This window comes from Mytilus galloprovincialis, chromosome 7 (assembly GCF_965363235.1).
Source record: "Mytilus galloprovincialis chromosome 7, xbMytGall1.hap1.1, whole genome shotgun sequence".
NCBI lineage: Eukaryota > Metazoa > Mollusca > Bivalvia > Mytilida > Mytilidae > Mytilus > Mytilus galloprovincialis.
In genome coordinates this window covers 66,819,081-66,844,069 of record NC_134844.1, presented here as the reverse complement: position 1 = coordinate 66,844,069, position 24,989 = coordinate 66,819,081, and the positions used below count along the sequence as shown (strand labels likewise).

The following is a 24,989-nucleotide window of genomic DNA, read 5'->3' as shown; positions in this document are numbered from 1 at the left end:
AACATATATAAAAGTTGAGACTGATCAGGAATGCGGCCACTTACATTTTTGACAAAAACCATCTGAAAAGTGACGTTTTATGGGATATTTGATTTGTACACGGTTTACTGTAACATGTGTTCTACTTCCTTATTCCAAACATACATTTGTTAAATTCCGAAATATATATTTTTTTCAAGATATTATTCTATGTTAAAATGAAATTCTGTAAATGATACTCACTTGAAATGAACTTTGAAAACCACTTTGATTTTTACACACTTTATATTTTAACCGTGTGCACGTAGTTGTTACTAATATAAATGTAGCTACGATCTTACGATCTACCTTATGAACTTAACTTTTGTTACATTTGTAAATTATATAAACAGTTATCTCATTGTAATGACTTTAATACTGATATGTTTTTTTTTTATTTCAAATTAAAGCTTTTGTAATCTTGTTCTTTCAACCTGTTCATATGTGTACATGGGGTACTATGCGTGGTTCCACCTTACAACTGTTACACAAAGAACGATATGTGCATGGTAGTGAATATTTATAAATGATGAATATATATGTACACTTAGGCATTACATTGTAGTACGTTGCAAAATATATAGTCTATGGCTACGTTGTGTGTGTTTTTGTGTGTTTTTAATGGGTAAATAACTAAACCTAATTTGTTATAATCATGACAATAGTTACATGTTAAAAACAGTGCTGTAAAACGACAAACACTTATATTTCGATACAGCTTATTAGGCATTTATTACGTAAACAACATGTGTACTCATAAAGCCACACTATTTTAACGAAGCCCATTTAGGACCTTCCACAAATATAATTTGAATTCAAGAACACGACTTCAAATCGTTAATTATCACGAATTGTATAATTTGTTATCACAGATTAAGTTCGTGAAAACGTAATATCGTAAAAGTAAAATAACATTGTTGTTACTATTTTTAATCATTCTAAGGGCAACATCTACAACAACATGAACAAAATATTCCCCATAAATCTAATTTTTTAAACATATGTTCAAAACTGTTTTACTTAGAAGATGCAGTTCCTGTATTTGGCGTTAAAACATTAACTTCCATCATCACCAGATTATCAGTTTCAATAACAAAGAAATATAAATACCAAAGCACTTATAAATCATATGGCACTTTTAATGATACTTGCAATTTCTAAATGATAACCCCGATTTGGACCTACTAGAAAACTGGACCCAAAACCAAAAACCTAAATACATGTTTAGATTCATCATATCAAAGAACCCCAAGAATTTAGTTTTGTTTTATGAAATCAAACAAAGTTTAATTTTGGAACCATTGGAAACCAATGTGGACCAATTCAAATTCAAAATTTAAATACACGGCTAGATTCAGATATTCAAGAACCCCGGATATTCATTTTTTTTAAATCCAACAGTTACGATGGACTCTTCACTATAAGTCAAGTTCACCATTGATCCAAAAAGTGTAACAAAATTTCATAGAAATTGTATTATGTGTCTCCCATTTCTCAAAGATGACTTTAAGAAAAAGAAAAAAACAACAGCATACAAAAACCTAAGCAAACTAAACTAACCGAATCAACTAAGATATATGAAGAGAGAACTTTATATTGAGGGTGTTCAAACTATGGAACGGCACATGGAAGCTTTGGATTTTTTCAATATATTAGGATTAGTCCGACCCCGACGTGACAAAATGTGAAACAATCTTAACAATAAAACAAAAACAAAAACAACTGTAAATTTTTGACAAAACAACAACCTAAATATAAATACGACAGACAGCAATCAGCGACAACCACTTAAGTATACAGGTTCCCGACATGGGAATATGGCGGGGCAAATCACAATTGTGAGTGCTTAACTATCCTTAATCTGGGCCATTGGTGTAGCAGCACAACACACACACAGTTTTTCAATTTATTGGAAAATGTTTAACCCATCAAATCTTTTATGAATTAGTTATTTCAAATTATCAACGAAACAACAAGGATCGTATATATATATATAGTCTAGCTTTATTAACAGCACCACTGTAAACATTAGGATGTGATATCCCGTTTGTAATAGCTTCTATACAGAATTGTTTCTGTCGAAGTCTCTGGTTCTCACCGGACACCCCGGTTTCCTCCCCCTATACAAACTGACTTCCTTGAAATATCCAATATTGCTGAAAGTGGCGTTAAACATCAATCAATAAACTAATCAATCAATGATCAAAACCAAATCATAAATATATGAAAGAACTAAGTAAAAGTTTGAAGTAATAATGAAATCCATGACTTAATAATTTACTCGCTATACATAGATTGCGTCTATTTGTCACTAAAACGTCACTATAGACATTTGTATAGAAAACGAGTTGTGAAATATATAAACCATGAGAAGGTAAAGAAGGTGCCAAATGAAAATTAACAACACATCTCTTCTATTTAGAAGATATTACAGTATCGTGAAGTCGAAGTCATTCAGTATGTTGATTATCATGTATTTCACCTTAATAATCTTAAAGCAATAGGAAAACTTGTAAAAGAACGTGATCTTGGAGTTTGCTTTTGCATATAAAGTATGCCTTTTGTTTTTCATTTTACGGTGATCTTCAGGGATTTGTTTTTGTTCATAGATCACGCTTTTTCTGATTCATTTTACAGAAATCATTTAATAAGTTTACTGTGAACATTACTTTACCGAATGTGACCTACCGAATTCGACTATTTACCGGGTTTGTACTAACATGAGCAACACGACTGGTGCCACATGTGGAGCAGGATTTGCTTATCCTTCCGGGGCACCTGGGCTCATCCCTATTTTTGGTTGGGTTCGTGTTGCTTAGTCTTTAGTTCTCTATAATGAGTTTTGTGCATGTACGATTGTCTGTCTGTTTGTCTGTGTCAAAAACATCTCAAAGACGCATACGCAACTCACAAGAATTTCAGAAACACGAGGTACAAAATACTTACAGTCCTATTGTCTGTAATTTTTGTGTGACTAAAATGATTATATACTTTCACTAACTTTGAAACTTTCTGGTTAGATTAAAGTTACACCTCTTAAAATTGTTTGATTTGCACCTTAAAGTTTGCCTTGAAAATCAATATAAAACAATTAAAAACAAATAGCAAATTTTGATTTCTTTCTGTTACGTTCTTTGCTACCTATAAAACCTTTCTGTGTTTATTTCTCTCCAAAAATCAATGTTCATCCTGTTTCGTAACGTCCAATTAAAAAAGGTTATATGCATATCACATGCATCAATTACGTTGAACAAAGAAATCATTTACGGTTACGATAATTAATTACATCTCTAGATCAAGCTGATTTGAAAAAAAAAGGTTTCATGAACAACTAACCAATGAATTTAAGTGAATGGTGTTAATTGCATATATATCTAAAATATGTGTTTTCTATCAGACTATACAGAATATCTGTCAGAATCAGTTCTAGGGTAGCACTGTCAGAATCAGTTCTAGGGTAGCACTGTCAGAATCAGTTCTAGTATAGCACTGACAAACTCAGATCTAGTGCAGCACTATCAGACTGATATCTAAGAATAGTACTGTCAGAATCAGTTCTAGGGTACATTTTTTGTAGCACTGTCAGAATCAGTTCTAAGGTAGCACTGTCAAAAGCAGTTCTAGGGTAACACTGTCAGAATCAGATCTAGGGTTACACTATCAGAATCAGTTCTAATGTAGCACTGTCAGGCTCGGTTCCAGGGTAACACTGTCAGAATTAGTTCTAAGGTAGCACTGTCAGAATCAAATTTCGGCTAGTTCAAAGAGAATAGGCCTCTATTTTTCTTCAATAAGGATTTTCAATTGATCAGTCAACATTTGCTTAACTGCTATAGCTATTTTTGTGATATCACTGTCACTAATTGGTTGGTAGCTGCCATGCTATCAATAGAGCTATCAAGGTCAGTACTTCTGGTAGATTTTTTTTTATGGAAATCTGTGTATTTTGGGGGGATGGCCTGGCTGAGTTTCTACGTCTTCGCTTTTTTGTATTTATGGAATCAGTATAGGACACAAATATATTATATCTCAAGTTTGGATTTTAATGATGGACACTCGAATGGTACTATTAAAACATTATACCTGTTCAATGTCACATCTTAGTTTTACGTTAAATATGATTCAAAATTTATATAGTTGATGTCCGTTACGTACAAACACTGAACCAAAGGCACTCAAGCATGTTAAAGTCACACATGGAAGCTGTTATCCTAAAAATCACAAGTCATATTTGTTATCAGAGCTTCAAAAACGTTTGCTTCCTTTCAGACATGCGCAATCAAACCTCAGTTCAAAGGTAGCACTGTCAGACTCAGTTCTAGGGTAGCACGGTCAGAATCAGTTCTAGTGTAGGACTTTCAGAATCAGTTCTAGGGAAGCATTGTCAGAATCAGTAATAGGGTAAAACTGTCAGAATCAGTTCTAAGGTAGCACTGTCAGAATCAGTTCTATGTTGGCACGGTCAGACTCAGTTCTAGGGAAACACTGTCCGAATAAGTTCTAGGGTAGCACTGTCAGACTCAGTTCTAGGTAAGAACTCTCAGAATCAGTTCTAGGGTAACACTGTCAGACTCAGTTCTAGGGAAGCACCGTCAGAACCAGTTCTAGGTTAGCACTGTCAGACTCAGTTCGAAAATAACATTGTCAGATTCAGTTCTAGGATAGATGTAGCACTGTCACAATCAGAAAATATGTATATTTGATTTGAAGTTGAATTGTATTTAATTGCTTTCATGTTCCGATACCAGATCTTTCACGATCCAATAGCAATGCTTGACCACCGTTACTTACTCTTTCGTGGTTATTTTTCTTGATATACCGATGGAAAGCCGCGAGTAAACGAACAGCACAACGAAAGTGGCAGAGTGAAATTTAACTTAATTTGACAAAGCATGTTTCTTTTAAGTTATTCAACATTAATGATTATGTTAATTAAAAGGTATTTTTTTCTGAAAATGAAACTTTACAGCTGCTGTTAAACCTTCTGCACACACTGTTCGTGAATTATTCTAATTATTAATTCTAATAATTTCTTATTATTTTAAAAAAATCATAAACTTGTTGTTTGTTTATTTATCATTCTTCATTAGAATACATGATTTAGCAAATTTACCTTACCATATCGGGAAATAAATTTTTAGTCGGATCTTAACACGTACTTGTGATCTGTTTAAAACCGGTTTTGAAAAAATAAACGAAGAAATGTCGAAATGTTCAGGACTTAATTAAATCCGTATTTCGGTAAGATGGTGCAAGCATACGATTTTTATTGCGTCTTACACTTTGAGAAGCGAATAATCTTTATCTACTTTATTCAAATATTGTGTAAAAACGTTAATTATGAGTTATGAAAGTCAAGTGGCTCGAGCATTTTTCTGAAGAAGTTTAAAAAAATTGTGAAGAAATATTCTTACGGTGGGTTAGCTTTCATCAGTCTTCACTATCTATAATAGATTAACAACTTTTGGTTATATTTATAATTTAGAATCATCATTGAAGGTGGAGCACGATTGCACAGTTAATTAATATATTGATGTGCCATTTGTATGCAAGAGTGACATACCGTTGTATTATGTGCAAATTCGAAACAGTTATGCGAGTATTGTCTCCCTAAAACAGGTTCATTATTTTATAATTAAGTTTAGGTTTCTGATATAATTTCAGTTTTTTGTTATTGGTGTATCAAAAACATTGATGTACGAATATAATTTCATAAATTTGAAACGTTTAAAATGAATACATACCAATATAAAAAACCGTTCACCATTTTTGAAAATGACTGAATGAAAATCGAATTATTTATCTTCCCTTAACGATATATTGATTTGGAAATGAACCAGAGTTATCTAATGGTAATCACAGAGAGGGACTAGCAAGCAATTTATAATTGTAGCTTATTCAACGTTAAAACAATGTTCCACTATAAACGAATATTACTTTATACAAATATAAGTACTTTGTTTGCTAAATCTACAAATGTTATTAGATATTATGATTTTTTATTGCAATAGAGTAATATGCTACGTTGTGTTTCTTTTTGTTTATTTTCTCTAATATTTGAGTGTGAATTCACATTACTATAAGACGTGTCACGGTACTTTTCTATTCATGTATTGAGTTTTGATGTTATATTTGTTATTCTCATCGGATTTTGTCTAATGCTTAGTTCGTTTCTGTGTGTGTTACATTATAATGTTGTGTCGTTGTTCTCCTCTAATATTTAATGCGTTTCCCTCAGTTTTAGTTTGTTACCCCGATTTTTTTTTCATCAATTTATAAGTTTTGAACAGCGGTATACTACTGTTGCTTTTTTTTTATGGTTTAAAACATCAGTATAAAATTTTGCTTTGAATTTTCTTTTCTATTAGGTATTTAACCTTGTTTCACAAAAAAATATTGTTATATGTATCTTTTTTCTTATGATGATAATGCAGTTTTTTCATGCCTTCTTAATTTCATCATTTATCCACTCATTGTGGTAGGCATGTTTAACTCGCTTTTTTTCATTCGCTCTCTCACTGTTTCACTCACTCTCGCACACCACACTCTCTCATACACGAACTATCTCATCAACGCACTCTCTCATTCACCCAATCACTTCTCATTCACCCACGCACTCTTCTCTCATTCACCCACTTACTCTCTCATTCACCACTCACTCTCATCTCTCATTCACCTACTCACTCTTACCCACTCACTCTCTCACTCTTACCTACTCTCTCATTCACCTACTCACACATCCATGCAACCACTCACTCTCGCGTTCACCCACTCACTCTCTCATTCACCCACCCACTCTCATTCTCATTCACCCACTCTTATCTCTCATTCACCCACCCACTCTCATCTCTCATTCACCCACTCTCATCTCTCGTTCACCCACTCTCATCTCTCATTCACCAATTTACTCTCTCGCACACTCACTCACTAGATCACACTCTCTTATTCACCCACTCTCACCCACCCACTCTCATCTCTCGTTCCTCCCACTCTCTCGTTCCTCCCACTCTCTCGTTCTTCCACTCTCTCGTTCTTCCACTCTCATCTCTCGTTCTTCCACTCTCATCTCTCGTTCTCCCACTCTCGTTCACCCACTCTCATCTCTCATTCACCCACTCATTTACCCACTCACTCTCTCATCCATCCATCCATAGACTGAAATGTCACCTTTCCGTTGACATCATTCTGGGCATTTTTAAAACCCATTAGGTCTATTCCCAAAGGTTCAGTGTGTGTCTGGCTGAGGCAATGCTTATGTTCTACTCCGCTGTGAGTTAACACAGTATATCCAGGAGAACACCATTGTCCACCAGTATGTGGGAAAGGTCGGCATCCTCACCTTCAGTTATACTTCATTAGGGGAGGAGCAAAATCAATAAGGTGACGTGAAATACTATATTTCAAACAATATTATGTATGCTTTGGTATATTTGCAATTGATTTCTTGCAGTTTAATTTTCCTGAAGAAACTTTGTGTAGTGTTGCTATTATCTGCATGATGATTGTTTAGCGTCTGTTTACTTTTTAAACTTGATTTACTGAACATATTTTGAATGATGTGTAATTGAGAAAATTACAAATAGCCATATTAAAGGGAAGTAAGTACATTTTGTTAATGTAAATTAGTATATACCAGTCAACAAAAGAAAAGATACGCAAGTTTGAACTCCAATTTATCATTAAATATAATAAATATGAAAAACTGATATCTTATCCAATGAAAAACATTCATTCACAAATCAAATGCATATGATTAACAGAATCGGAGCAAATTGGAAAATTAGAAAATACTGAGTTACATGTATTGAACACAGGGGAAAAATTTATTCAGCGGGAAACGATGACAATTTCAAAAATGAGTATTCAGTTTTCAAATATTTCCAAATGCATTCAAAATTTGAGGTTCATATATCGACTTATTATTTTTTTTGGTTGAAATTACGGTTTTTAAAATTACAAAAATTAAAATAAAAAATGTTCGCATTTTGCTTCAAATCAATGGTTTTAATACGAAAATAACACTCTGTTAAAAGACCAATTTGGCAGTTGTTTACCTTGGAACATTGTGTACTATATATCAAGTTTCAGTATTAACAAATGTCGGGGGAAAGTCCATATTTCATTCTTTAAACTCCTTAATTTTTACCAGCAAACACTTTTCAAACCTCAAAATGTTTAGAGGCAAATTTTCCTTACTAGATTATTTTTCGAATTGTCTTTGTTTACATTAGTGATGCTTCAGATTTACATGTACATGTATATCATAAATACATAAATAGATGTTTATGTCACTCGTAAAAGAGTTATGAGAGACATCATTCTATAAATAGTTAACCGGTCAAAACGAAAGAGAATTTCATTTAAAACAGCCCATACTTGATGTGTGTAAAGTTAGCAGCCGGTTTGTTATTCGATATTCGATATTCAATATCCAAACGGCTGCAAGCAGTCGGTTGAGTCGGTTGGATATTCAAAATTTTGTTTAAAATCATAACAAAAGTGTAATAATACTTAATAACATTAAAAGCATGATTTTCATAGTTAAGAGAACTGATAAGATACGTAGGAAAACGTTTCATGACCTCTACAAGCAAGCCTATAGTAAATTCTCGTTGTTCTCGAATATAAACCCTTTTCTAACTTGCATATATTCGTCTTTATGTAATAAAGATGTGTGTCAATAAAAAAAAAATTAAAGATGTAACTTTATATACGATGTTTCTTAAAACAAAAACAAAAACCGATAACTCTTGAGACATTTAGGAATATAAATAAAAATATTTGGAGCGCCCAAAACATGCAAAAAAGAAATATATAATGAAAACCTACCTGAAACCGCTTGAATGAGAATGAAAGCCCCCTGAACTTTCAATGTGCTTTAAAATGAATTAAATTATAGACTCTGTATATATAAAGGTTGTATTAGAAGTATTTCCAAGAATAAAGTCGTCTTCGATATCTATGGAGGGCTTAGGTTGTTACTTTTCAGCTACATATTGTTTAGGACAAAGGGCACAGGGCAATGATAAGAGCCCCCTGATCTCTCAATCTTTCTAATATTATGCAGACATTTAGTTAATAGGTAGATACAAACATGACTAAAAGGAAATTGGGTACACTTCCTGTCTTCCACAAAATGATGATGAGCTTCCGGACTTGGGAAAGGCACGTTCACAATTGTCTTAATAACTAAAACGATCGATTCCTATTATACGAATTGAATTTAATAATAACTGTATTCATAGTTGTTAATTTTCCAGTGTTTTTTTTTTACTCCAAAGGAACGCATTGGGTTAATGAAGTTACCAATATGTTAATAAGAAATATAACAGAACTGGATACCAGTAGCAAAATTTCGACGATGTTAGAAGTTATTCCTGATCTCTCAGTCTTAGATGCACTGCCATCACCAAGGTTACTTAATACTCATTGTTCATTTAAATATCTACCAAAGAAGCATATCAAAAATAGATGCAAGATTATTCATATTATTAGAAACCCGAAAGATATCTGTGTCTCGTTTTATCATCACGCAAAGAGTGACCCCGTACTGGACTTTACTGGATCCTGGAATGATTTTTTCGAAATGTGGATGTCAGACAAATGTAAGTTACATGCATTCAAAATCACGAAAAAAAACTTATTTATCTTGGCATTTATTCAAATGATCCACGTAATTTAACTGATAAGGGAGCTACCATCTGATTTTTATGAAAGGGGGGGGGGGCGGCTAGGATGAAATTTTTTTGTCTTACCTTTTTATTTTTCACTCTATTCGGTCCTCTGCCATTTTGTTTACTCAAAACGCCTGTCCTGCTTTTTTTCAAATTTCATCCATGCCCCCCCCCCCCCCCCCCCCCCCCCATAAAAATCAAATGGTAGCTCTCTCAAAAAAGAAAAGAAAATCTATGTATTTGTTATAATCTTGTGTTATTAATAAAAAGAGATTATTTGATTGATTGTTGGTTGCTTGTCGTCCAGTGAGAAATATTTCATACATGTTCAGACTAATTATAAAACGGGGATTGACGTCAGAGACTGCAACATGGAAAAGAAGCCCAACTACATATTTAGTTCAGAATATGATCATAAACCATGAACACGTCTCTATATTGTATGTCAATCTAATAAAATAATGCGCTGAATATAGAAAGAATGCTATTTCTTTAACAGATACCATTAAAGGTTGATTTGTTTTAGGACAGAATCACTCGGATATAACTTAAGAAAAGCACGCTGTGAGTCTATTCGACCGTCTATTGCCTTCTTATTTTTAGATATAAGGAGATGTGGTATGCGTGCCAATGAGACAACTCACCATCCAAGTCAAAATTTGTAAAAAGTAAACCACTGCAGGTCAAAGTACGGCCTTCAACTCTCCCAAGTTATTGCTATCTATCCATTTGGACTCATGCTTAATTTAACCTCCTTGTGTCTTCTTATTTTGTTCACTAATTTTTTGCTCTTTTTCTCATTTCTATGGAAGAGTATTTTCCATTCTTAACAGTAGAATTAGATTGTTAAAACTATGTTATTCAATTGTAGGTGCCTATGGATCATGGTACAATTATGAGAAAGAAATGGAACAAGCAGAAAAAGATTTTCCTGGCATGATATTTACTTGCTACTTCGAAGAAATGAAAAAGGTATTTTTTGACATAATGTAATCATTTCCATTATGTGCATTTTTATTCCAATACGCACATGAGCAGCAAGACGGGTACCACATGTGAAACAGGATATGCTTACCCTTCCGGAGCACCTGAGATCACCCCCTATTTTTGGTTGGGTTCGTGTTGCTCAGTCTTTATTGTTCTAGGTTGTGTTTTGTGTACTGTTGTTTAGTTGTCTTTTTCTTTTTAACCATGGCGTTGTCAGTTTATTTTCAACTTGTGAGTTTGGATGTCCTTTTGTTATCCCTCTCCTCTCTTTTACAGTCAAAAACGTTTTACATCTAGGTACTGCTGCTCTTATTAACAGCTCAAGCAGGTGGTTAAACATAATTTACACACCAAGCGTACAAGTCTCCCGAAACAAAAAGGTAATTTCAGATTAAAGCAGAATGGTTGTGATTTGATTGTCAATGTAATAATAAAATAGAGAATTGAAATGGGGAATGTGTCAAAGAGGCAACAACCCGACCAAAAAGCATAAAACAGTCCGAGGCCACCAATGGGTCTTCAACACAGCAAAAAAATCTCGCATCCGGAGGCGGCTTCAGAAGGATCCTGAACAAAAACGTGTACTACTTCAGTGAAAATGGACGTCACACTAAAAGTCAAAACATATAAATGAACTAAAATAAAGAAATAAATAAAAACTGACTAACAAAGGCCAGACTCCTGACTTCGGACAGGCGAAAAACTGCGGCGGGGTTTAACATGTTTTGTGAGATCTCAACCCTCCAATGTAATAAGTAATTTACGACAAAAGAGACGATTTTTCGTTCCCTATTGTTAATTTTCCATTTTTAGATGGTGATGTTCCTTTGGCACCATCTTACGGTATTTTTATTTCACAACTTGTTCGCTATGCCCGTGTCTGTTGTGACGTTTTTGATTTTAACGAACGCAACCTATCATGTATTACTGGTAAATTATTAAACCAGGGATATCGTTACCATAAATTACTTAAAACCTTTACTAAATTTTTGCATAGATATAAAGATTTGGTTTTGAAGTTTGGTTGTACCTGTAGAAAACTTATTTCAAACGGGATAGCACATCCTCATTTTTACGGAAATGTTGTTAACCGTGCCCAGAAATTTAGAAATGATCCATGTAAACATGTCGCTCCTTTAAATAAACTTTTTCTAAAAGGTTACCTATTCAAGACTGTAATAAGATCATTGAATATTGTTTTTATTGGTATAAATATTGATTTTGTTATCAGTAAATTAAAAGCTAACTAAATATTCGTATTAGTATGTTATATGTATATACATATTCATGGATCTACAATCTGTCGATACCTGTAACTTGGCATTGCACAAGGTCATGCTTTTCTCTGGCTGTTTATGACGTTTACACTAAATCCATTGGATGTTGGATGTGTATGGAGCGATAATTTAGTCTTAGTTGCATGATTTTTTTATTAGTTGTTAGTGGCATTGAACTAGCTGTCAGATAACTGCGAGTACTCTCAGATCTGTTCATTGTGTCTTTTTGTGTTGGGATGTATAAGTACCGGGCCACGTCCATTTGTATTTTTGTCCATCTGATGAGTTAAGCCTTTTTTCAACTGATTGTTATACATGTAGTTCGTTCTTATGTTGTACTGTTATGCCACTGTCCCAGGTTAGGGGGATGGTTGGGATCCCGCTAACATGTTTAATGTATGTGCCTGTCCCAAGTCAGGAGCCTGTAATTCAGTGGTTGTCGTTTGTTTATGTGTTATAAATTTGTTTTTCGTTCATTTTTTTTTTACATAAATAAGGCCGTCAGTTTTCTCGTTTGAATTGTTTTACATTGTCTTATCGGGGCTTTTTATAGCTCACTATGCGGTATGTGCTTTGCTTATTGTTGAAGGCCGTACGGTGACCTATAGTTGTTAATGTCTGTGTCATTTTGGTCTTTTGTGGATAGTTGTCTCATTGGCAATCATACCACATCTTCTTTTTTTATATATACACTAGAAACCAAACGACGTTTTATCTTAAGGGGTAACAGAACACCTAAATGAGTTAAGTCTTAAAAAAAAACAGTTGAGCGTTTTAATCCTGTAGTATTAGTAAGCAGAAATCAAGCTTTTGAACGATCAAAATTAGTGTTTGTCAAACTGTTATACAGCCAACTAAATTATTCCTGTAAATTGTGCGGTTCAAATCTCTAGAAATTTTCATATTTTTGTAAACTGGTCAAAGTAAATATTTTGTCAAAACTTTATGAAAAATTAAAGGAGCCAAGTCTGTTTTAGTCAAAGTGTTGGATACCCCCTTAAATGACCTTTTGATTAACATAATATCATGAATATGACAGGCAAAACATTGGACTTTACAGATAAAGTCACGTGGTATCAATGTGTTAGCTTTAATGAAGTTTTATTTGATTCTATTTAGGATAGTAAAAGAGAGATACAGCGATTGGCTAATTTCCTAGGTATACCATGCACCGAAAAGACTATAGAAAATATTGCCGGAACAACGTCCTTTAATAATATGCAGCAAAATAAACTAGATCTCACGAAAGTAGTTTCTGGAAAAGGCTTCATATATAGAAAGGGTACGATAATATAAGATAGTACACAGAGATTACAAAATGTGCATTGTTTTAACAATCAAATTAGTAAAATAACCTTTTAATTTAATTTCAAAATTCCTTACGATTTTGCTTTTTTTTATCCTGCTGTACAACAACAACAACAACAACAACAACAACAACAACAACAACAACAACAACAACAACACTTTATTTTAAGAGGGTTACACAGTTAGCTATATAACTAATATTTCCTGAGGCCCTCGACATGAGAAATCAAACAAAATGCAAACATATACATTGCATACATTAGTATAAAAAGTCAAGTATGATAATAATGTTCAATACAACTTGATAAAATGTGATGAAAAAAATAAACATGATGACATGATCAGTTTTTTTATATTAATTATACTGCTAGGTTGATTTCAATAAATGATCTGTTATTTTGTATTTGAAAGAATTAACATTTGTAATATTTCTTAACGGTATTGGCAAATTATTCCACAAGAATGGTCCAGAATACATAAAAGATTTTTTGAACAATTCTGTTTTTGGTTTAGGGAGTATGAGGTTTCCTTGAACAGCATTTCTCAAGGGGTATGGATTTTTGTCTGAAACATAATGAAACTTGTTAGTAAGATATGATGGGGCATCACATTTACACTTAAATGTCATCACTAACTTATGATATTTTATTCTCTGTTCAACTGTCATCCAGTTTAAGTGTTTGAATAAGGGTGCAGAAGGAGCGAATGGGTCTGTTTCTAGTATTAATCTAGCAGCCCTCTTTTGTAATTTTAATATCCTTTTTAAACCCTCACTGCTACAACTACTCCACACTATACAACAATAATCAATTAGTGGCAAGATATAACCATTATAGAATAATTTTCTGCAGTCTAGATTTAGAAATTTTTTAATCTTTAATAGTAGATATAGTCTAGATGATATTTTTGAGCAGATCACATCAATTTGGTTTGTCCATGTGAGGGAAGGGTCAATTTTAATGCCTAAAAGACTTTCGCATGTGGAAGATTGTATAACTTGATTGTTAATAGTTAAACAACTCTTATTGTAATGTGGCATTGCTCTTTGTTTCGTTCCAATAATCATATATTTTGTTTTATTTTTATTGATGAACATATTGTTATCATTGCACCATTCCTCTACACCATGTAAATCTTCTTGTACCTTTTTGACTGTAGAGTTTAATAACAATTACCAGAAAGATGTAAAGTTGAATCATCGGCATATAAATCAGTGCAACAATTTTTCATATAATAGGAAGGTCGTTTATGTATAATATAAACAGAAGGGGGCCTAATATGGAGCCTTGGGGGACACCATACTATATATAAAGTTTTTCAGAATGAGCATTACCAATTTGTACTTGTTGAGATCTTCCATTCAAATATGATTTAAAAAACGAAACAGCAGTATTATCAAATCCATAAATTTCAAGCTTTTTACAGAGAATATCATGATCTACTACACCAAAAGCTTTCTTAAAATCCAACAGGACTGCTAAGTTGATATCACCATCATTCATATCCTGTATCCATTTATCTATGATATTGATAAGGGCAGTTTGGCAAGAGTGTTCTTGTCGAAACCCAGACTGTGCTGGGTGTAAAAGATCTAATCTTTTTAGGTAGTCATACAAATGTTTTGAAACATGCTTTTCTAAAAGTTTTGATAACATGGGAAGTACAGAAGTTGGTCTATAATTTGTTGCCATGAATTTTTAACAGCTTTAAAAACAGGGGTTACTCTTGCATTCTTTAGAACACTGGGTAATGTACTTGTATCTATTATTCTGTTAAAAATGTAAGTTAAAGATGCCGTTCCCAAACAGAAAAATAAATGAACAAATTGCTTTCAAATCGTATTCAAATCTCTTTCAAATCGTGATTCTGCGATTTGTTAGTACCATTTGCTTGCGATTCATTAAACAAATCATAGACAAATCAGAATTTTCCAAATTCCCTAAATCTGATTTCTATGTGATTTCTTTCTTTGGTATGATTTGTAAGCCATTTGTTTCTGTTTTTGTGTGATTTCTTTATGATTTGTTTACTTATAATATCGTATGAAATGATTTGAAAGAGATTTGTTAACTTTGTTAGCTAGAACGGTGTGATTTCGTTATGATTTGTTAACTTTGAATATCATATGAAATGATTTGAAAATGATTTGTCAACTTTCTTAGCTATCTTGGTGTGATTCATTGATGATTTGCTACAATGCATAAAATGTTAATGCATTCCAGGTTTCTTTGTTTATCTATCTCTCTGACTTCCGGTTGAGGTCAAATTCAAATTTCAAATACTGTTCTATATTAACTGAACAAAGAAGGTTGCAAGATGGGGAGTTTTATTCAGTCTATGAAAGATGACGGTGGTAAGGAATCTTTATATTTATAATTTCACATATTTAACTAATACTATTCAAATGTTATATAACCTTTAAAATTCAGAAACTGTGCATTTTAGTATCTCGTTATAATCATGATAGTTTAGTGATGGTAGGATTAATTTTAAAAATAAAAATGTGTAAAAGATGTGTAAACAGATCAAAACATTTGAAGACTTGCTTCCCGCTCCAGCAGATAAAATTCACTGGCAAGTTTAATGTTTTAATTGATGTTTACTGACCAGGTCCCGGGCAAAATGGACAAATCTATATATATATTACAATGTAGCAGATTTGGACCAAGACTAAGACCCATCACCTATTCGAAATTATATTCTACTAAGTTCACGTGGTTGCCTATTTTTTTTTCAAATTTCGGGTAAAAGTAAGAGAAACTTCACAAAGAACAATTTGTCCCTCATCGCAATCAAAGATAGTACTTCTTTTTACAATTAGTGGAGTAGCTATTAAAGGTAAAATGAAGACACTTGCGCTTCAAAGTTTTGGGGTTTCAGGGGCAGAACTTATTTTTGATCTGGATGTTAATGATATAATCTGTGAATTGATGATTGATGCCAATTTATTTACGATTTGCTTGTGATTTGCTTGAGGTAGGAATATGATTTACTTCTGATTTGTTAAAGATTTGATAACAATTTCTTCACGATTTGAAAACAATTTGCTTCTGATTTGTAAATGATTTCAAAACAATTTCTTTTTTTTGTTTATAATTTGCTTATGATTTGTAAGCAATTTGTTCGTGATTTTTTATTGTGATTTGTTAGCTCATTTGCATGTGAAATTTTATCACTTTCAAATCACAAAGAAATCATACGATTTGTTTATCATTTGTTACCCTGATTTGCTTATGATTTGTAAGCAATTTGTTCGTGATTTGTTATTGTGATATGTTAGCTCATTTGCATGTGAAATTTTATCACTTTCAAATCTCAAAGAAATCATACGATTTGTTTATCATTTGTTACCATGTTTTTTTCCCTTAATTTTTTTTGTTTGGGTTATGAAAGGAGCACTCAATTTTAAAATTGTTGGTCCTATGTTATCAGATCCGGAGGATTTATTAATGTCAAGTTTGATCATCTCATTAAATAGACCATTTATTGTGACTGCTGGAATTGAAAATTACCGGATTAGGTTGCTAGTGATTTGTAGAGGATACAGAAAGGAATTAAAGGGACTGATTTCATCTTAATAAGCTATGCATTAACCAAACTCCCTATTGTAATTACTAAGTAATTGTAAACACAACTTAATGGGGAAGATGGATTGTTACTATAGATCATTATTAGGGAGTTTGCAATTTAAAAACTAAAATAGCAACGTTTATCATAGATCCCAGTTTAAATTCGTCATTTTTTGTCAATTTCAATACCGAAATATACATACTAAATTAAAGAAGGTATTTTATTTTCAATAGTACCTTAATGTCGTGCGCACTGTTTTGTATGATACATGTATACATTTTTACATGTATTCGATGAAAATTGGGTTATTGAGGACTAACATCACCTATATATCTTAACGTGAAGCTTAAACACTTACAAGATGCGTTTTCATTTTGTCTTTATTTAAAAAGTCAATACATGAATTTGGCTCCAAATCAAATTAAACCTTCATTTGCCATCATGGGTGCCAAGTCAGTACTTATTTGAATGCCGACTATTTGCTGAAATGTAAATTCACATTACTTGTTTAACCGACATTTACATTCAAAATTATCCATACTTATGTCAAAACTGTCTACGTATACGTAAGTCAAAGCTGTGACAACCACGAAGGTTATTTTATCAATTTTGTTTTGATAAACTTGCCAAAATATATAGACATTGATGTTTAAAATATACTTGCACCTAAAAAAAAGGAAAAGCTCAATAAGAACTAACCATACGACTTTTTTTTCGATTTTTACATTTTTAAAAATCCAAACGTTACTACCAAAGCTTAATCGATGACATACAATTCAAAAAATAAAACTAAAGGCAAAGTGCTCCTTGTCATAGTTAGTATGGATATGATTTTCCAATAATTCTGTTTCAGGGGAAATAGGAGACTGGAAAAATCATTTTACAGTAGCACAAAATGAGCGGTTTGATGTACAGTACACAGAAAGATTTAAGGACAGTTCATACACACTTTCTTTTGAACAAAGTATCATTTGTTAGAAACAAAAAAAAATGTAGGAACAGTCCTTTTCCAAGTGATGTGACATGGCAAGTTTGATTTAACATAGACAGGTATAAAGCAATAAAAACAATAAAATGTTGTACGGCGATGTCTAGATTTAATTGAGGAAAATAGAAACGTACGTGGATACGAGTCAACAAAATATAGAGATCAGCAATCATTATGGATGTTATTACAGTGTCAAAGGCAAGAACTATGAGATTGAATGACAGAATCATCATAAAATAGAAATTTGTAAAAACTGTAATATTAATGAAGTTGAAGATGAAACCCACTTTTTCTTAACATGTAAATTTAATAAATCTTCATGTCAGACATAAATAGTATTTTTCCAGGATTATCTGACAAAAATAGAGTAGAATTACTTCTATTTTCATTTGATATTATGCAGCTTTCTGTTCCGTTTTTAAAAAGTTATTTGGACTGAGGAAAGTGGACACAACACATGCATTATTACTTGTTTTACTACAGTACCGCTATACATATATGATTTTTGATATTTTATAATGTTTGCATTGTGCATATATTTGTATTGTATTGTTTATATGCCTTCAACTCCTCGGTGTATAAATATGCATTTCATTAATAAATATATTAATTTTAGTTTCACATAAATATATTTTTTATATTTAGATATGATTTGATTTCAAATAAGACAACTATCCACACATGTATGTGTGATGTGATGGTTAGCAACAGCATGCAACTGTATGGACTTCAACAATGAACAAAACCCATACCGTAAAGTCAGATGTGGAAGGTCAATTCTTGGCAAAATGTTAATTAGTTGAAACGAAATAACCAACTGCCTTGTTAATGCAAACGCAATAAACGAAACACGAATACTTCAAATAGTAATCAGTCTGTAATGGATCAAAGGCTCTCGATCGTGACTTTGGAAAGGCGCATACAAAGTGTGACGGGATAAAACGAACTTCTCAGTGCCCACCACTTCCTCAAATTGACACAGTTGTGTAACAACACAACATAACACAGACACAGTAAAAATGTGTTGAACATGGACAGATTGGAACGAATCACAAACAAAATAACAACTAAAAAAAGAAAAAAACTAAAATAATTGTCTTTTGCTGAGAAGTAACTCATATATGCAGCCTATCACAGCTGATAAACACATTTGGTTATCCCAGACTTAAATGTCATTCATTTACCATCCAACAGAATAATGCCATACATAGTTTGAAAAAAACAGGAGCACGTGCCAAAATATTACTACATTGTATTGACAGAAAGTGGGACCATAAGTTGTCATAACTGCATATAAATGCATATTAAATAATGCTTTTCTCTATTAAAATCAAAATGAATGTTAGTACTGACAAAATACTACATTGGTAAATACATAACCTTTACGATTTTTTTTCAATTGAAAGAAGCAATGCCTTTAACTGGATCGTTTCTAAATTTATGAGCTTTATAAGCAACGTCAAAGTAAAAATTATGATTTATAATGTCTAAAACGTCACTACAAACACGGGCATAGGTTTTTTTTTACACAGTTTTTTTTCTTCTGTTAACCGTTTACGTTTCTCAACTATTTTAATACAGGATATCATATAAGGCTTGTATGTGTGTTCGGCTGTGAAATTTGATAGCGAAGCGTGATTTTAAATAAGAAACTTCTTGCGCATATGCCAAAAACAAAATTCAATACATCCTTACGCACAAACCATCCAATACGATATTTTGTATATTAGGTGAAATAGTTATCGATTGTCAATTGTTCATTATCAATATATGTGAAATCCTCGTCTTTACTGTTTTGAAGATGTTTGCCGAAATTGAACCTGCCTTCCAGTTCGTTATACGTGTCTTTTGTCAAAAGCCCGCTACATGCTATGGCATGTGTAGTGTTCTTCTATTTAAAAGAGAGGCGATAGATGTCAAAGGGATAATTAATACTTCTATGTTTCAATCTCTCCTAAGTCATATTCGTTTATCAAGTCTGTTACTAAAAGTACTTTCATAAGTTGTTAGCATAGCATTTCTGGTAAATTTGTATTTTTTAGATCCTTCCGGTCATTTTCCACATCGTTTGGACAACCGATTCCACACTTGGAAACTGTGTAATCTATGAGTTATTGTCATACGTGTATACTACTACGTAAAAGGGTTTTGGTAATTCCTTTCATATTAGGTCTTATGAAATTATACCTTGGGAACTCAAAAGTTAATGTTCGTAACTGATAGAGAGGGTTCGGCCTGTGCTTTCGCTCAAGGTTTTTAGGACAACATACTGATAATCCTCCAATCACATGACAACACAACAGGTGACAGAAATCTAGTAATTGCAAGATGTGACGATTTCACCAAACAAATGACAGGTGTCAGAAACCTAAAAATGCAAAGAGTTGACGATTACGCTATGCAATGCATTCGCACATACATAACAGATAACCAAGATCGATAAACAGTTTCATTACCGTATCACCATGGTGATACGGTCTGATTAGTCAGAGTCTAAACGTCAGGTTCGGGTAAATCTGTTAACGGTATTTCTGTTATTTCATTGGTTATAAATACTATCTAATGGCTGCTTCGTGGCTGTTTCCGGAATGATTATGGGGGAAATGAAGGTCATTTTAACGTCTGATTGGCTATTAATGAGTGGCATGCATTATATGTTCAAAGCGTCCGTAAGTGGGGTCGGATTGAAATCATGATACTAGGTTATAGGTACATATTATGATAAAGTGTTCATTTTCTATAGTGATTAGTTATGATGATAACTCACCACAAACTGTCAATTTGGTACAGATTATATAATCATGTGACAATGTGATGATTTAATCTTGAAATTATGTTGCTATTTTGGTAAGAAACTGTACATTTATGTATTATTGCTAGTCTCTAAAAATAGAACTGTAATGTGTATAATTTACACTTTAAACTGCGTATTAAAACGGTTAAATGATTGAGATACTTTTGTGTTAGATTTCTTCGTATAAAGCTTAGATTTTAAATAGTTAATATACAAAACGTATGCTCTATGTATAAAAATAATAACCATTTATTTTTCATTGCTTGGACATATTGATTAGAAAATATTAAAATCACGGAATTTACCGAAGATGTAATTTCGTTTCCAGCACTTTCATCGCTTCATTGATTTCTGGTGTAAATAAACAAACCCGACGATACTGATTAGAAAAATACAAAAATTACAAGGTGAGCAATATGGTTTCTTATGTGCAAAGAAGTCTACACCAAGCATCACGGTAGTGTTATTGGCAAGGGTTTCAGTGCACTATAGGATACTATAGTGTCAGTTGTTGCAACTTATATAATTTAGCTTTTTACAATGCACAGCTCTATATTTGACAATGACCCCCAAGGCAATCATTTTATACGATCCTTCGAACCCAAAAAACTTGCAACACAGTGAACTCCAAAAAAGATGTTTGCATGTGGGGTAGACAGTTTGATGATCTTTGATGTACTCGTACATGATGATTTATTCTTTGGAGTTGTCAGGAGGCTGATTTAAAAGGGGGTCAGGGGGCTTGCCATCCTTTTCTGGGAAATTTTGTGGGCCTGCACTTATGAATATTTCTGGATCCGCCACTGGTTGTTGGACCATAATAGTCCCAGTATGGACACAGTGGTGATCAGCAGTCATTATAAAAAAGAAGATGTGGTATGATTGCCAATGAGACAACTGTCTACAAGAGACCAAAATGACTCAGACATTAACAACTATAGGTCACCGTACAGCCTTCAACAATGATGAAAGCCTATACAACACAGTCAGCTATAAAAGGCCCTGATATGACATGTATAACAATTCAAACCAGAAAACAAGGCCTTATTTATATACAAAAATGAAGGAAAAACAAATATGTAACACATAAACAAACGACAACCACTGAATTACAGGCTCCTGACTTGGGACAGAAACATACATTTTGTACATAAATAATGTGGTGGGGTAAAACATGTTAGCGGGATTCCGATCCTCCCCCTTACCTTGGACAGTGGTACATGTATACATGTAACAGTACAACATAAGAACAAACTATAAAAATCAGTCAAAAAAGGCTTAACTCATCAGATTGCCCATTGATATATCAAAAGCACTGAAAACTTCATTTGATATGTCTGATTTCAATTTATTCACATCATCAGGTCTTACACTTAGTATATTTTTTCGTGATGAACATTACTATTTGGTTGATTATGTAGGAAATCACTGAAGCATGACTGGAGAAGTCGCCCCCTCCCCCACCCCTCCTTATTGTCACAGCTGACCTGAGAATCTGTCCCATTTTAACCATTAACGTCATACAACAATTACTTTTCCATTGTGACATCATATATTTTGTATTAAAACATCAAAATTTTACATGGAATATATGTGATGTACATGCATGTACAGTTTGTAATGGCAGACATATACATATTGTAGCAATAAGGTGTATCCAAAGCAAAATAATTAATAATAAATCAACTCAATGGATAGAAGCATACTGGTAAGTCATTTTTTTTTTTCACACAGCATCTGCATAGAGTGATGAGATATAAATCAGGAGATCAATCACTGGTTTTAGAAGTCAAGAATTTTTATATTTTACTTATTTGGGTAGATACATGTACATGTAACACAACATTTATCTTGTCATAATACCTGTACGCTCAGTGTTCTTCATGAAAACTATCACACTGATTTTAAATCATTATAGGAAAGCACAGTGTATAAGCAAACATTTCAGGAGGCAAAGAGTCTATTATAGGCTGACTGCAATAGTCTGTATATTATCTGAAAAAGCTTAGTTCTTGTCAACTTTCTTATTATTTCAAACATTTAAATAGATGTCTCCCAAATTTGGTGTATTTCTATTAGCTTTTTTTAAAGTCATTTTCATTTATTTTTCAACCCGGCCCAGAAATATGTTTAATATAGCTGATTTAGAGAAAGGCGGCCTGGGTCACCTCTAACAAAGGCTATATTTATTGTCACTGCAAACATTTTACCTGTTCAACACCAAATGCTGTCAAGTTTGGGGCCCCTGGCCATGGCTCTTTTTTTTCATAATTCATCTTACATGTACATCTCCTTTGAATTTGTTTGCTTATTTGTTCTATGGTCTATCTATGCATATCTATCTATATACCACATTTTCATGGTCCCACAAAAATGTTTAAAATGTATACATTTGACTTTTTTCTAGCTTCTCTCATGTGATAGCCATACCTTTTTGGTCACTATTTATGTGTTGCGTTTAAATATGAATTGTAACACTTTACAGTGACTGAACAGGTAAAACAAATACTTCTCAAGAAACAGAAAAAAGAAGACTACTTGGAACAGCACCAGACTACATGTATGTACATGTATGAATAAAAACTCAGATCGGAATAGCATGGAGGATATGATATGTCCTTGTGAATAAGCAAGGAAAGCTTTTAATAATAGTGCCTATTTTTTAATTTACTAGATTTTTCATTCATTATCTGTGCAAATTTCAACATAATTTGTCATAAATCCTTATCTAACTTTACTCAAACTTTCAGTGGTGGATCCAGAAATTTTCATAAGCGGGAGCCCACTGACTGCCTAAGAAGGGGCCAACTCCAGTCATGCTTCAGTGATTCCCTATAAAAACAACAAAATTTTTCCTAAAAAAGGGGTGGCCCAGGCCCCCCGAAAAACCCACTAACTCCACCTCTGACTTTAATTTAATATGACAAGTGTTTCATTCACCAAAATACTGGTGCGTTTCTGTGATAAATATCATGCACAATTTTATAAATGAGAGGGGAAAGAAGATCCACATGTGGTGCACATGACAATTGCAAACTGCCCCATTTTTCTTATCACAACCAATCAACTGATCATGCTGATACTGACATTACCAGAGAGTACACATCAAATGAAAAATCACAAATAACTGATACATATTATCAGATATAACAGAATTAAATATGTTTTAAATTTATTACAAAAAAATGTGTTCTCAATCTTGTAGATAGATATTACTGGATCTCATATACATGTAAGTACCAAAGACAACTGTCTATCCAAGTCACAGTTTATAAAAGTAAACTATTAAAGGTTGTAGTTTGGTCTTCAACGCAAAGCTTGGTTCACACCAAATAGCAATTTTATATAGTCCATATCAATCATGACAATGGCATTTGGGGTTAAACATGTTTTCGTAGGTAAATAATATTGCCATGGAACTTTTTTCATGAGAGTGTTATACATGTTATAGTCTATAGAGTATTACTTCCTGTTTGGTGGAATAGTGAAATAGAAGTCAATACGTTCTTGTTAAATCCTATGCCGCTTTGAAGGTGTCATGATTGTAATCCTCAGCTTAAGCAATGTGTTACTGTGATTTGAATTTCAAAATGACTGAGCGACGTTTTTCGAAGCACTGGTCAACTCCACCATAGCGAATCACATGACTTTGACAATCAGTAAATTCCAGCGAAAAGTATCTCTATAAGTAAAGAATTGTCGGATAAAAATAAAATAATAGAGTACACAGGAAATGGCAAAGTTCACATAGTCGCGAATGATTAATCATTTAAAAAAAAAACAAGCAAAAGGGGGGGGGGATGGGGCGTACACACTTTACGTCCCCCTCTGGATCCGCCTTTGCCTTCTGTTGTTGTCCATTTTGTCAAGTAGTAATCCTCAAAAGTATGTGTAGGTTATATGCTATTTTTATCAAGTTGATTATAGACACAGAATACATTTTATTATAACATCATTCCCCATTTCCATTCTCAATTTTATTAAGTCTCCTTCCATTATAACACGGGTCCACCAATAATACAACAAAAATGACACATTAGTAGAAAAAAAGCGCTATGTTTTCATATTGCTTGAAGTGCAATATTTAAAAATAAACTACTCACAAACCACTGATCTCAATATAATCAGCTAAAATACGGCAAGCTTTTTAGAAAAGCTATTACTTGTATTTAATAGACGAAGACATTAAAACACAAATATTGCAGTATCTCCTCATGAAATTTTATACCGTGAATGTTCATCTCACCTTATGAATAAAAATTTGCAATTCATTAGCAGTGAAAACCCGATGATAAATCAACCTAGTAAAACGAAAGTGTTTAGCCTTAGTGCTATAAGTTTTTTGTAATAGTATATTGAAACATTAAAAATTC

At 32.9% G+C, this 24,989-nt stretch overlaps 1 protein-coding gene across 3 annotated transcripts in view; it reads left to right on the top strand.

Annotated features, from left to right (window-relative positions):
• The window catches only part of LOC143083507 (sulfotransferase 1B1-like), a 75,143-nt gene that overhangs the window by 24,319 nt on the left and 25,835 nt on the right, over positions 1 to 24,989 (top strand). Inside the window, exons 2-5 of one of the 3 annotated variants that reach the window (XM_076259762.1) lie at positions 9,300 to 9,623; positions 10,564 to 10,664; positions 13,076 to 13,238; positions 17,688 to 18,437. The exons of 1 other annotated variant lie outside the window; for it this stretch is intronic. In XM_076259762.1, coding sequence (XP_076115877.1) covers positions 9,300 to 9,623; positions 10,564 to 10,664; positions 13,076 to 13,238; positions 17,688 to 17,812 — 713 coding nt within the window. In that variant the 3' untranslated portion in view covers positions 17,813 to 18,437. Of the gene's footprint in view, positions 1 to 9,299; positions 9,624 to 10,563; positions 10,665 to 13,075; positions 13,239 to 17,687; positions 18,438 to 24,989 lie in introns of those variants that run through there. One more of the 3 variants, XM_076259764.1, reaches the window with a different exon arrangement.